The 12,387-nt window shown below is 38.2% G+C and overlaps 2 protein-coding genes and 1 long non-coding RNA gene across 5 annotated transcripts; 1 reads left to right on the forward strand and 2 right to left on the reverse strand.

Moving 5' to 3' along the window:
• The first annotated feature begins 380 nt into the window (after positions 1–380).
• Positions 381–4,996, forward strand: LOC111792262 (putative beta-1,3-galactosyltransferase 2). The gene is made up of 12 exons (XM_023673623.2): positions 381–528; positions 774–919; positions 1,710–1,806; positions 1,932–2,005; positions 2,090–2,301; positions 2,399–2,459; positions 3,408–3,480; positions 3,581–3,701; positions 3,882–3,969; positions 4,053–4,178; positions 4,280–4,389; positions 4,578–4,996. Exons 2-12 carry the CDS (start codon positions 810–812, stop codon positions 4,724–4,726), a joined length of 1,221 nt encoding a protein of 406 aa, XP_023529391.2. The 5' UTR covers positions 381–528; positions 774–809; the 3' UTR covers positions 4,727–4,996.
• On the reverse strand, positions 3,815–5,847 carry LOC111792264 (uncharacterized). Of its 2 annotated transcripts, XR_002814767.2 has the most exons (4): positions 5,707–5,847; positions 4,230–4,808; positions 4,073–4,160; positions 3,815–3,953 (listed from the first exon to the last, which is right to left on the reverse strand). It is a non-coding gene; the product is annotated as an uncharacterized LOC111792264 (long non-coding RNA). The 2 variants fall into 2 exon arrangements; XR_015420771.1 differs by lacking the exon at positions 3,815–3,953 and having other exon boundaries at positions 4,022–4,160.
• Positions 5,848–9,236: 3,389 nt separating this feature from the next.
• On the reverse strand, positions 9,237–12,163 carry LOC111793746 (uncharacterized). 2 transcript variants are annotated; one of them, XM_023675775.2, is made up of 4 exons: positions 11,610–12,163; positions 10,981–11,464; positions 10,576–10,788; positions 9,237–9,873 (listed from the first exon to the last, which is right to left on the reverse strand). In XM_023675775.2, exons 1-4 carry the CDS (start codon positions 11,934–11,936, stop codon positions 9,578–9,580), a joined length of 1,320 nt encoding a protein of 439 aa, XP_023531543.2. In that variant the 5' UTR covers positions 11,937–12,163; the 3' UTR covers positions 9,237–9,577. The 2 variants fall into 2 exon arrangements, with proteins under 2 accessions (XP_023531543.2, XP_023531542.2); XM_023675774.2 differs by having other exon boundaries at positions 10,576–11,464.
• Positions 12,164–12,387: the final 224 nt, after the last annotated feature.

Raw genomic sequence — 12,387 nt, forward strand, 5'->3', positions numbered from 1 at the left:
CCGAAAGGCGTAGTCAATGGACAATAGGTGAATATTTCTGTACTACCCCTAGTTGGTCCCGAATGATGGAGGAGGATCTAGCCGTGAGACTTTTTCAGATGATACTTTCTATTTACATTTCTGTCTCTTAGAAAGAGCTGTTAAACAATCGAACCAGACAAGTGCAAGTAGCTTGACTGTCTTACCCCGTCGTTAAAACACAAGATGGAGACATATCGACCTATATTCCCACCAATGAGATCCCAAAAAACGGAGGTCGATTTTGGAAATGGAAAATGAATTTGTGTCGCGACCCAATATATAACCTTCATACTAAAAATTGAATCTTTCTTTAAAAAAATTTGATGAAGTTAGTGAGAAAAAATGCATATAAATTGAAAGGAACATGGCACCACATGATCTCCATGGCACCATGCTTGATGGGAACTCAGCCACCTCTCTCTCTGCTAAACCTTTTTGTATGAAGGTCTGACAAAGGGTATTTATGTCACTTTATGTAACAGTTTGGTGGTTTGGATTAAGCGAGAGGTTAGTTAGTGAGTCTTCCCCTCTTCCCTCTCTGCTTTTTCATTTCCCTTCAGCTTCCAGAGATCTTCTACACAGACAAATTTGTTTCATACTCTTCTCTGTTCTTAATCCTCTGATTCAAACATTGTTCTATACCCTAATTTCAAAATTTCTCGATCTCCCAGCTGTTTTATTTTGAATTTTTGTTCATTTTTTCATCTGGGTCTTAACTTGATCGAATGTTTATGGGGTTTTCTTGTGAGAAGTTGTTAGCGACAGCATAAATAGAATCTGGGTTGAAGATGTCCTGGAAAGTTAAGGTCGAGCAATCTTCACGGAGCGTTGTTTCGCAGAGATGGGCTGTTTTTCTTTGCCTGAGCAGCTTCTGTCTGGGGATGATCTTCACGAACAGGTTCGTTTCTGTGAAAATTTGATGGGTTTTTGTTAAATTAGCTGAGTTCTTATCGCTGTGGAGTTTGATCGATGATTGAGATGTTTTTCTTGGATTTCCATGTTTTGGGTTCTAATTTGACCAATTTTTTTGGTTTTGGGTCTTTGTTTATTGGGGAAACTTTGCTGTTTTTCGTTTATTAAATGCCAGCCGACAGTATTTATAGCTCTTCTTCTTTGGTCTTGAGGTTAAAGAACTGTTTCTTTTCATCATTTCTTCAATGCAATAAGATATGCCATTCATATTCCATCTTCAATCTGACACTTAGCTGAATACTATGATGTTTTAGATTTATGGATTTGATTTCATTGCAAGCTTGAGCGTTCTTCTTTCACCGTGAATTTTGGTAAAAAAAGAGGTCTGTTTCGTGGAGTTTAAGATTCATCTTTGTCGGGAAGACTATTCTAATGCTTTGTTTAAGAACCAGAATCAAATATGGGTTGTGAGATCCCACAGGAACGAGTGCTAGAGAGGGCGTTGGGCCTTGAAGGAGGTGGATTGTGAGACCCCACAACGGTTGGGGAGGAAACGAAACATTCTTTATAAGGGTGTGGAAACCTCTCCTTAGTAAACACGTTTTAAAAAGGAAACCCAAAGGGAACAATATTTGCTAGTGGAGGGCTTGGGCTGTTAGAAATGGTATTAGAGCCCGGCACTGGGCGGTATATCAATTAGGACGCAGGGCACCGAGAACGACATTACAGAGATATGCTTGAATACTAACTGAAGATCATATTAAACTTGCTTGTAGGATGTGGACTGTTCCTGAACCTAGAGGAATCGCTCGAACTACGGCGTACGAAGCCAAAAAGTTGAAGTTAGTTTCAGAAGGTTGCGATTCGAAATCGGTAAGCATATTCGAAGCTGTTCGTGTAACTTGTCCAATGCATACATGTCCAAGAAAGTAGCTACATTGCTACTTTTCTTTATCCTGTTATCTTTATCTTAGTTTTCTGATTTGTTTGTCTTATAGTTGGATGAGAAGGACGTTAAGCGTGTGTCGAGAAACGTTTTCGGAGAAGTCTTTAAGACTCACAATGCCATACAGTGAGTGAAACCCGAAACTGTTTTACGAATTTATCACGAAGAATCCAAACTGCAAGTTTACTTTGATGTCATTGTGCTATGCAGAACATTAGATAAGACCATTTCAAATTTGGAGATGGAATTGGCTGCTGCCAAGGCAGCACAAGAGTCGATACAGAGTGGTTCGCCTTCATCGGACGATCTAAAGAGTTCCCCGTCATCTGGGAGAAGAAGATACTTGATGGTTGTAGGGATCAATACTGCTTTTAGTAGCAGGAAAAGACGAGATTCGGTTCGGGCAACGTGGATACCTCAAGGTTAAGTAGACCGTGACAGTTATGTTTCGGTTTGTGCTTTCATTTCTTCTTGTTTACATTATGTGCTGATGAGATTACTTGAAAACTTGAAAAATAGGCGAAAAGAGGAAGAAACTAGAGGAGAAGGGGATTATAATTCGCTTCGTCATCGGCCATAGGTACGTATGTAACTTTTTATCGTTCGACAAGAACTATTAGCAACAAGATCCATGGACTTTCTTGTTATAATATGTAACAGCCCAAGCCCACCGCTACTAGATATTGTCCTTTTTAGGCTTTCCCTTCTGGGCTTCCCCTCAAGATTTTAAAACGTTTCTTCTAAGGATAAGGAGAGGTTTCCACACCCTTACAAAGAATGCTTTGTTCCCTCTCTAACCGATGTGGGATCTCACAATCCACCCCCAGGGCCAGCGTCCACGTTGGCACACCGTTCGGTGTCTGGCTCTGATACTATTTGTAACAGCCCAATCCCACCGTTAGCAGATATTGTCTTTTTTGGGCTTCTCTTCTAGGCTTCCCCTCAAGGTTTTAAAATGTGTCTACTAGGGAGAGGTTTCCACACCCTTGCAAGGAATGCTTCGTTCCCCTCTCTAACCGATGTGGGATCTCACAATCCACCCCCCTGGGGGCCAGCGTCCACGCTGGCACATCGCCCGGTGTCTGGCTCTGATACTATTTGTAATAGCCCAACCCACCGTTAGCAGATATTGTCTTTTTTTGAGCTTTCCCTTCTAGGCTTCCCCTCAAGGTTTTAAAACGTGTCTGCTAGGGAGAGATTTCCACACCCTTACAAGGAATATTTCGTTCCTCTCTCTAACCAATGTGGGATCTCACAATCCACCCCCTTGGGGGCTAGCATCCACGTTGGCACACCGCCCAGTGTCTGGCTCTGATTACTATTTGTAACAGCCCAAGCCCACTGTTTGCCGATATTGTCTTTTTTGGGCTATCTCTTCTAGGCTTCCCCTCAAGGTTTTAAAACGTGTCTGCTAGGGAGAGGTTTCCACACCCTTACAAGGAATGCTTCGTTCCCCTCTCTAACCGACGTGGGATCTCACATAATATGTCGAAAAATCTTGAATGAGCTTCTTGTTCTTGATGGGCAGTGCCACATCCGGAGGTATCCTTGACAGAGCTATTGAAGTAGAGGACAAAAAGCATGGAGATTTTCTTAGACTGGTAGCGATTCGTGTTTCGAATACAAAGTTTTCATTTCTATTGCCCGTGACGCTTTCTTAAAACGACATGATCTTCAACCGTGCCATGTTTATCTACACAGGACCATGTTGAAGGGTACCTCGAATTGTCTGCCAAGACAAAGACATATTTTGCTACAGCCGTTGCAACGTGGGATGCAGATTTCTACGTTAAGGTTGACGACGATGTTCACGTAAATATAGGTAAGCAAACGGATTGTTTGTCAAACTGATGAACACGAGCTTTGTTATAAGAGCGAATCTATATCAGTGACTTATGTTTGAGCATAGGAATTGATATCGTTTTTTATACACGATCTCCTGATAGATATCTACATTGATTGTCATGATACAATAAGCTCATGTTCTTGCATTTGGTCTCAGCCACACTAGGAGAAACGCTAGTCAGACATCGATCGAAACGACGGGTTTACATCGGATGCATGAAATCGGGGCCTGTCCTGTCACAAAAGTAAGATTTAACCTTACCATTTTCTCTAGGTGAATGTCAAAACTGGCAAACCTCTGGTTTCTTAACCAAACTATGTATCGTAGGGGAGTTCGATACCACGAACCCGAACACTGGAAGTTCGGTGAGGCAGGTAACAAGTATTTCCGCCATGCAACAGGCCAGTTGTATGCCATCTCGAAGGATTTAGCGACCTACATATCGATACACCAGTAAGCTTCTATCCGTTTTTTTCTCGAAACCATTGATCTCGGAATTCATACCTCACAAGTTATTACACATTTGCATTGCTTCATAATTGTGGAATTCTCAGGCATGTTCTTCACAAGTATGCCAATGAAGATGTTTCCTTAGGATCTTGGTTTATTGGACTTAACGTGGAGCACATTGACGATCGGAGACTTTGTTGTGGAACTCCGCCCGGTAATTCCCATTTCTGATAATAGACACTAGTTAAGTTATCTCTCCCACATCGGTTGGGGAGAAAAACGAAACATTTTTTATAAGGCTGTAGAAACATCTCCCTAAAAGTCCAAAAAGGAGGATATCTGCTAATGGTGGGCTTAGGCCGTTACATGCAGAGCTCTGGTTAAGCTTGTTATTTGATACAGATTGTGAATGGAAGGCACAAGCAGGCAACGTCTGCGTCGCATCATTCGATTGGAGCTGCAGCGGGATTTGCAAGTCGGCCGAGAGGATTAAGGAAGTCCATCGTCGATGCGGAGAAGGCGAGAAGACATTGTGGAGTGCCACCTTTTAAAACGGCACAGTGCTAGCTTCATCTCGTTCCAAACTCGTGAAGGTGTACGAGCTCGCTCGCAAGTCCGGGTTTTGTACCGAATCTGTATCGTATTATCATTATACAGAGATAGAGATTGGTGAGCAAGGCAAGTCCATGTGAGGCTGTGGAGAGTATTAGCCAAAAGTAGGCAGCTGAGAGAGCAAGAGAAGGGCTTCAAGGAATTCAAGCTCAGAATAAACACAATTCTTCTCATTTGAATAATATAATGAATGGTTAGTTGCTAATTAATTAATTTCTCAACTAATTATAATGTCTTTTAAGGAATAATCTATATGATGATTACCATTAATGATTACGCTAATGATACAATTAATCAGATCTGTACGGACATAAATAAACAAAAACAAATAATAATAGGGACCATAAAATATTTGAAAATAAAAAATTATACGAAAAAATTTGACGTATTTTTAGATCAAATATTGAAATTATTTTACCGTGCACGTTACCAAAAGAAGAAGTGGACACTAAACATGCGTGAAACGTGATATTGGCACGGCTCAATCAAAAAACAAAACCCAATAATTTTTTTGGGCATTGTCTTCTTATTGAACCGCACCAATATCCCGTTTGAAACAAAATCGTAAGAAAAAATACCAACCCCATTAAACAAAAAATATAAAAAATTTCAAAATCGAGTTTTCCAAATAGGACAGCCTAAAAAAATCAAACTTTACTAATCGTATAGGACCGTCGTGGTCCAAAAGAGCCCTAAAAAAAAGAGAGAAGAATAATTATTTTTGTTATTTTAAATCTAAAATTTAATTAAATTTTATGAACAAATTCAATAATTCAAGAGAAAAAAAATTTTAAAGTTGAAATCTAAAGTGGACATGCTATCATACACCATTCAACATTTCTCAAATAAAAATAAAGAAGATGACGACCAAATAAAACAGAAAATAAAAGAACGTCGGGAAAATATCAACAAAGGGCACCTTTCTTCTTGTTTTCCTCGCCCGACCAACCAAACCCATGTTTTTTCGAGGGAATTAAGAAAAGCTTGAGGTATGATGCTAAAATGATGCATGAGAGAAAGGATTTGGGAAGCATATATTTTAAGAGAGTTGAGAAGGGAAATGGAAGCATTAAAAGAGCATAACAACCAAGTAGGAGGGAGGTTGGGTAAATTTAAGGCCACAAGAAACAAAATCTGCAACTTTTAATGCTGCATTTAAAAGATGATGGGAAGAGAGAGAAACAATGAAATAGGAGGAGAGAGATTTTAGGGTTTAAGGGTTTCTTTTAGGGTTTTGAAAGATGATGAGAAGAGAGAGAATTTAGGGTTTAAGGGTTTTTTTAGGGTTTTGAAAGATGATGGGAAGAGAGAATTTAGGGATAGAGTCTTTTAGGGTTTTGAGATGAGACATTGTTTACGAGTTCAGTTTAGAATTTAGGGTTTAAGGGTTTTTTTAGGGTTTTAAAAGATGATGGGAAGAGAGAGAATTTAGGGTTTCGGGTCTTTTAGGGTTTTGAGATGAGACATGGTTTACGAGTTCAGTTTAGAATTTAGGGTTCAAGGGTTTTTTTTAGGGTTTTGAAAGATGATGGGAAGAGAGAGAATTTAGGGTTTAGGGTCTTTTAGGGTTTTGAGATGAGGCATGATTTACAAGTTCAGTTTAGAATTTAGGGTTTAAGGGTTTTTTTTAGAGTTTTAAAAGATGATGGGAAGAGAGAGAATTTAGGGTTTCGGGTCTTTTAGGGTTTTGAGATGAGACAAGGTTTACGAGTTCAGTTTAGAATTTAGGGTTTAAGGGTTTTTTTTAGGGTTTTGAAAGATGATGGGAAGAGAGAGAATTTAGGGTTTAGAGTCTTTTAGGGTTTTGAGATGAGACATGATTTACGAGTTCAGTTTAGAATTTAGGGTTTAGGGTTATGTTCTTCGATTAATGTTTTCTATGTTTAGTTAAAATGGATCAAGTAGACAAATAAAGGTTTGAATCATATTTTGATATTAAAATAGTTATGCATTGGGATTCGTTAATCATTCGATAGGTCTATCATCCTCTGACGATACTCGATACTTAAACTCATTCTAGGCTAATTTCAATTCTCTATTCCCGCTAATAGATATTGTTAGCTTTGTTTCGTAACATATTGTCGTAAACCTTACGGTTTTAAAATGTGTCTGCTTTTCCGCACCCTTATAAAAAATTCTTCGTTTCCCTCTCCAACCAATGTGAGATCTCACGTACAGAAATCTATTAGAATGTTTGATGAACGATATGACAGTGACCTAGAATGACATGACGGTGACAGAAACACTTGATTCAATTAAACATGAAAAAAAAAAATGTTTCGTTATGCTAAGTTTTTGTTCAAATAATGTAACGGATTTTCTACTCCAATGATAATTTTGAAACGTTATATAAAATACTGCCAGTTTTTTAAAAATAAATATATACTTTAAACCCTAATATATTTAAAAATATGAATATGGTCAACGGGTCAAAGTTATCACATTCTTCAAACCCCTTGCCACTTGTTTGAGTTAAAAATAAACATTCAATATTGTTTTAAAAATAATGTAATAAATTCAATTTTTTGACATTGGGCTTTAAGGCCCAACTACTCACTGGACTCGGTGTAATGATGAGCGTCAGCATCCAATGGGCCGGAGCCCATTAAGCAATAGAATGTGGCCCAAAAACTAAATAATAAATAACAATATTTAAATTTTAATGTTTTTTTTTACAATGAAATCAAATTATAACAATTTCAAAGTACAAAAAATTAAATTATAACGTACTAAAATTCAAATTTCAACCTAAATTTTAATATAAAAATTAAATTACAATAATTTTTTTTTTCCGTAAAGTACCAACTTTTTAAACCTATTACTAATTTTGACGCTTTCGAATTTAATTAATATGGTAAAAATTTAAACTCGGGACCTATTATTCTAAGGATTTGTTTTATGATAGTTTCGTATAAAAATGGTAGGCTAAGTAGATATGTAATTGAAAGAAGCTTAAGTTGCTAACGAGGTCGAGCTAAGGGGCCACAAGGTTAATACATGAGTAAACAATGGATATACAATCAAAGACATAATAATGTAACGACCCAAGTCCACTAGTAGCAGATATTGTCCTCTTTGGGCTTTCCCCTCAAGACTTTAAAACGTGTCTGCTAGGGAAAGGTTTCCACACCCTTATAAAACATGTTTCGTTCTCCACCCTAACCAATGTGGAATATCACACATAATCTTCAGTGAAATTATGTTTCGGTATTTAACAAAGTACGTTCAAAATGAGCATCGAGCTTAGAAGTAGAAAACCAATATAAAAAGACACAATAGAGAGCGAGAAATAGATGAACACGTACCTGATCCATTTCGTGATTCTATATTTGGTTCGTTTCTTCCTTTTGAGTTAGTACGATTGATATCGATTCTTTTAGGGTTAGACAACCTTAAATGAAGCATTACAAATGTACGAAATTTAAGGTACTCGTCACTGTGTTCGAGATTGAGGTAAGATTATAAAACCGGGATAACATGTATTGAATGAGAGTATTCTCCAAAAAGCAAAATACATGAGTGTCCATTGACCATTCACACACCTCCAAAATAGTTCTCACCCTTTTCTCCAATTAGGGTTTCATTTTTTGTGGCCTTTAGTGAGGGTGGTGACTCCAAAATTAATAAGCAATCCAAACTCATTAATTATTACTTATAAATTTGACTCTCACCCTTTTTATAATTAAAAAATTGAAATGAATTTAAAAGACGAGGTCAAATTTAGGATTCACAAATTATACAAAACGTTCGAGTGATGATTCAATTCAATAATTAAAAAAAAAAAACGTTTAGATTGTGATGTCCCACATTGGTTGGGGAGGAGAACAAATCACTATTTATAAGGGCGTGGAAGCCTTCACCTAACAGACGCGTTTTAAAGCCTCGAGGGTAAGTTTGAAAGGGAAAGCCCAAAGATGACAGATTGGGGAGGAGAACAAACCACCATTTATAAGGGTGTGGAAACCTTCTCATAGTAGACGCGTTTTAAAGCCTCGAGGGCAAGTTTGAAAGGGAAAGCCGAAAGAGGACAGGTTGGAGGAGAACAAACCACCATTTATAAGGGTGTGGAAACCTTCCCCTAGCAGACACGTTTTAAGGGGAAGCCCTTGTTTTAAAGCCTCAAGGGCAAGTTTGAAAGGGAAAGCCGAAAGAGGACAGGTTGGAGGAGAACAAACCACCATTTATAAGGGTGTGGAAACCTTCCCCTAGCAGACACGTTTTAAGGGGAAGCCCTTGTTTTAAAGCCTCGAGGGCAAGTTTGAAAGGGAAAGCCGAAAGAGGACAGGTTGGAGGAGAACAAACCACCATTTATAAGGGTGTGGAAACCTTCCCCTAGCAGACACGTTTTAAGGGGAAGCCCGAAAGGGAAAGCCCAAAGAGGACAATATCTGTTAACAGTGGATCTGGGCCGGGAAAGCCCAAAGAGGACAATATCTGTTAGTGGTGGATCTAGGCCGTTACATAGATGCTCGAAATCAGTGGATAAACACGCTTTTAAACGCTCGTTCTTTTATCATATTTTACGAGTTCAGGGTTTAGGTATGATCAGTTGTTCGAAACTATGTCCGTAACAACAAGCCGAGCAAGTTCAATTCTTTTTTAAAATTTTTTTTGTTGATATTTATAAACTACCTAATGAACACAACACCTTCAAACTAAAGATTGAACACAAAAAGCAACCCAATGAAACCAAGTAAGGTCCATCATCCCAACCCTAGCATGAACCTCACACACAAAGTTCACAACTTTTCATTCTTTTTATTTGGCTTGTTGAAGGAGTACGCCACCCCCTAGCAAATACTCGGCATGTTGTTCCAACAAGATGACCCAAGGCTCCATTCGAGGACCGGTGATGCTACCGCCGCTGTCGTTCCTACGTTTGGTTGTTGCTCATCTTCGTCTCGATTGCCATTCGTTTCACACAACGACAAGTCGTTGTGCGTGTTGATGGCAAGGTCATCGTTGTTGCTATTGGGATACAACTCCGGCACTGGCATTCCCGTTTGAAAGTTGCTCAGTAGGCTCATTAGGTCATCGTCAACCATTGAATCCATCTCCTCTAGAGGTTCCATTCTCTGTCTCTTTCCTGTACACGTTTTAAAATGTTATTCAAATAATACCAATTCACTATTTAGTATCAGATTTAATTATATATATTTTTTTAATTAACTTAAAAATTCTACATCATAATATTTAAATTAATTAACCAAAAAAAATCAAAAGGATAAAAGTGTAAATTCATACAATCTAGGGATTAAATACAAACTAAACATAAAAATAGAAAAAATAAGATTTTAAAATCTATGGACTAAATTAAAATTAAGTAAAAACATAATATTTTGAAATTTAAAATTATGGACAAAAAAAAAAAAATTCTTTTGTAAAATAAATAGAATAATTAAAAATTAAATGTTTTTCTAGCTAGAACAAAATGTCTAAATACACGAAAAATGGTATTTTATTTTTAAAAAATAATTTCTAAATTTGGTAATTTTTTCAAATTTTTTCTTTTAATTTTAATACATTAAATCAAATTCCAATTAGGTTATTTTTAAAAAAATTGGAAAAAAATTGTCCAAAAAAATGAGAATATATCATTAAATTATTATTACTTCCGTACAATAAAATATGATTTATTTTAACAAATTTTTAAAAGTTAATATTGCTCATTAAATTGAATAGGTTAATTGAATAATAATATCAATTAAAATAATAATAATAATAAATAAAAAAGCAAACATTGGAAATTAAATAAGCAACCATCACGTAAAAGCTTAGATGAACTTACGAGATGACGAATGGGTTGAGCTGAAACCGTCGGAATGATTTTCTCCGGCGGGGACGGCGGCGTCGCCGCCACTGCTTCCTACAACTGATCCTACATTTAAATTATTGGCACCTTGTTCCTCTGTAGATCCTTGCTCCGCCGTCCGTTTCAACTGGCCGCCGGAGGAGCTTTCTTCCTTCGTCTGCTTCCCATTACGAGATCGAGCTTCCGCCTCTAGCAATACAACGTCAAGTAATCCACTGTTAGCCCCCGCCATGATCCCATCGCCGCCACTGGTTCCGGAGGAGGCCGGAGTAGTGGAATGTGGCGGCGTTTGGATTGAAGGAAGCTCTGTTTCCAATCCCGGAATAAGGTGATTGAACGGAGCTCCAAGAAACATCGAATTCAAACCCGAATTATAATTACCCATATAACCTCCATAACTCAATTGCAAGGCGGCTTGCGACGGCAGCACCGGCAGCGGCAACGGCGAAAGGGAATTGTTATTATTAACCAGTTGTTGCCCAATTTGAGGAAACGGCGAAACAGGGGAAAGCGGCAGAAATCCACCGCCGCCGTTGTTTTCAGTAAAGTACTTGAATTGGTTGGTGGGTGCTGCGTAAAACAACGACCCATCACTGAAATTCTTATGGGGATTGTTCATCGTTGAAGAAAAATTGAAAACCGACACAGAATTTTGAATGTTGTTGTCGAATTCAAGTTTCTGTCGCAGAACAGAGACGTTGGTGGTGGTGGTGGTAGAAGAACGGTGGTTTTGGTGTTGCCGGAGTTGAAACGCCGTCGCTTCCTGTTGAAGATCAAGAGGATAAAGAGGCAATCCAGCTCTTTGGCGACGCTTCATCCGTGTGTTCCAATAATTCTTAATTTCATTGTCTGTTCTTCCCGGTAACTAAAAACAAAAAAACAGAGCCAAACAATAAGAACACAAGATCAAAGTGAACTTTTTCAAATTTTTTTTGAAGAACAATATGAAAAAACATGAATTTCTTTGAATAATTCGTAATAAAAATAGTGTTATAAGGAAGGGGAGGAACCTGAGCAGCCATGCGAGCCCATTTATTGCCAAGCTTAGCATGAAGTTCAATGATGAGCCGTTCTTCCTCTTGAGAAAACGAGCCTTTTTTAAGGTTAGGCCGCAAATGGTTAGCCCAACGGAGCCTGCAACTCTTCCCACACCGAGCCAATCCGGTGTGTTTCTGAACCGCGTTCCAGTTTCCTTCACCATGTTTCTGCACATACTCTATCAAGATCCCATCTTCCGCCGTCGTCCACGGCCCTTTCTTCAACGCCGGCTCGGCGGCGCCACCGTCTTCTTGATGATCTCCATGGCTTCTCCTCTTCTCACCGTTGCTCTCAACCATAATTAAATTTTTGTAAAACGATTTCTTCCACCAGCCCACAAAGTTTCTTCGTGGACCGTCGATTCAAAAAGCCCTTAATATAATTTGATTTTCAACCAGAGATTTCAATTAATCCTCACCGCCCAAAACCCACAAAATTTTTTAAATAAAAATTCAAGAATTTCAAAATTCAGATTGTTTCAGAGAGAGTTCCCACCAAGAACAAGAACAAAAAAAGATTTTTTTTTTTCTTTTTTTTTTTTTTTTTGATTAATTAAGAGAGAAAGAAAAAAAAAAAGAGTTACTGAGAAATGAAGAGACATGAAGCGCGGCTTTATTTAGAGGGCGGAGCTGCCATTTCGCTCCGGATTGCATGCTAAATGCTACGTCCGTCCAACGCATTTTCCCTTTCCATTTCTACCCCTAATCTTTTCTCCTTTCCATTTATATTTTCTCAAGGGTATTTTCGGTA

This window comes from Cucurbita pepo, chromosome 4 (assembly GCF_057944985.1).
Source record: "Cucurbita pepo subsp. pepo isolate OVF chromosome 4, ASM5794498v1, whole genome shotgun sequence".
Classification (NCBI taxonomy): Eukaryota; Viridiplantae; Streptophyta; class Magnoliopsida; order Cucurbitales; family Cucurbitaceae; genus Cucurbita; species Cucurbita pepo.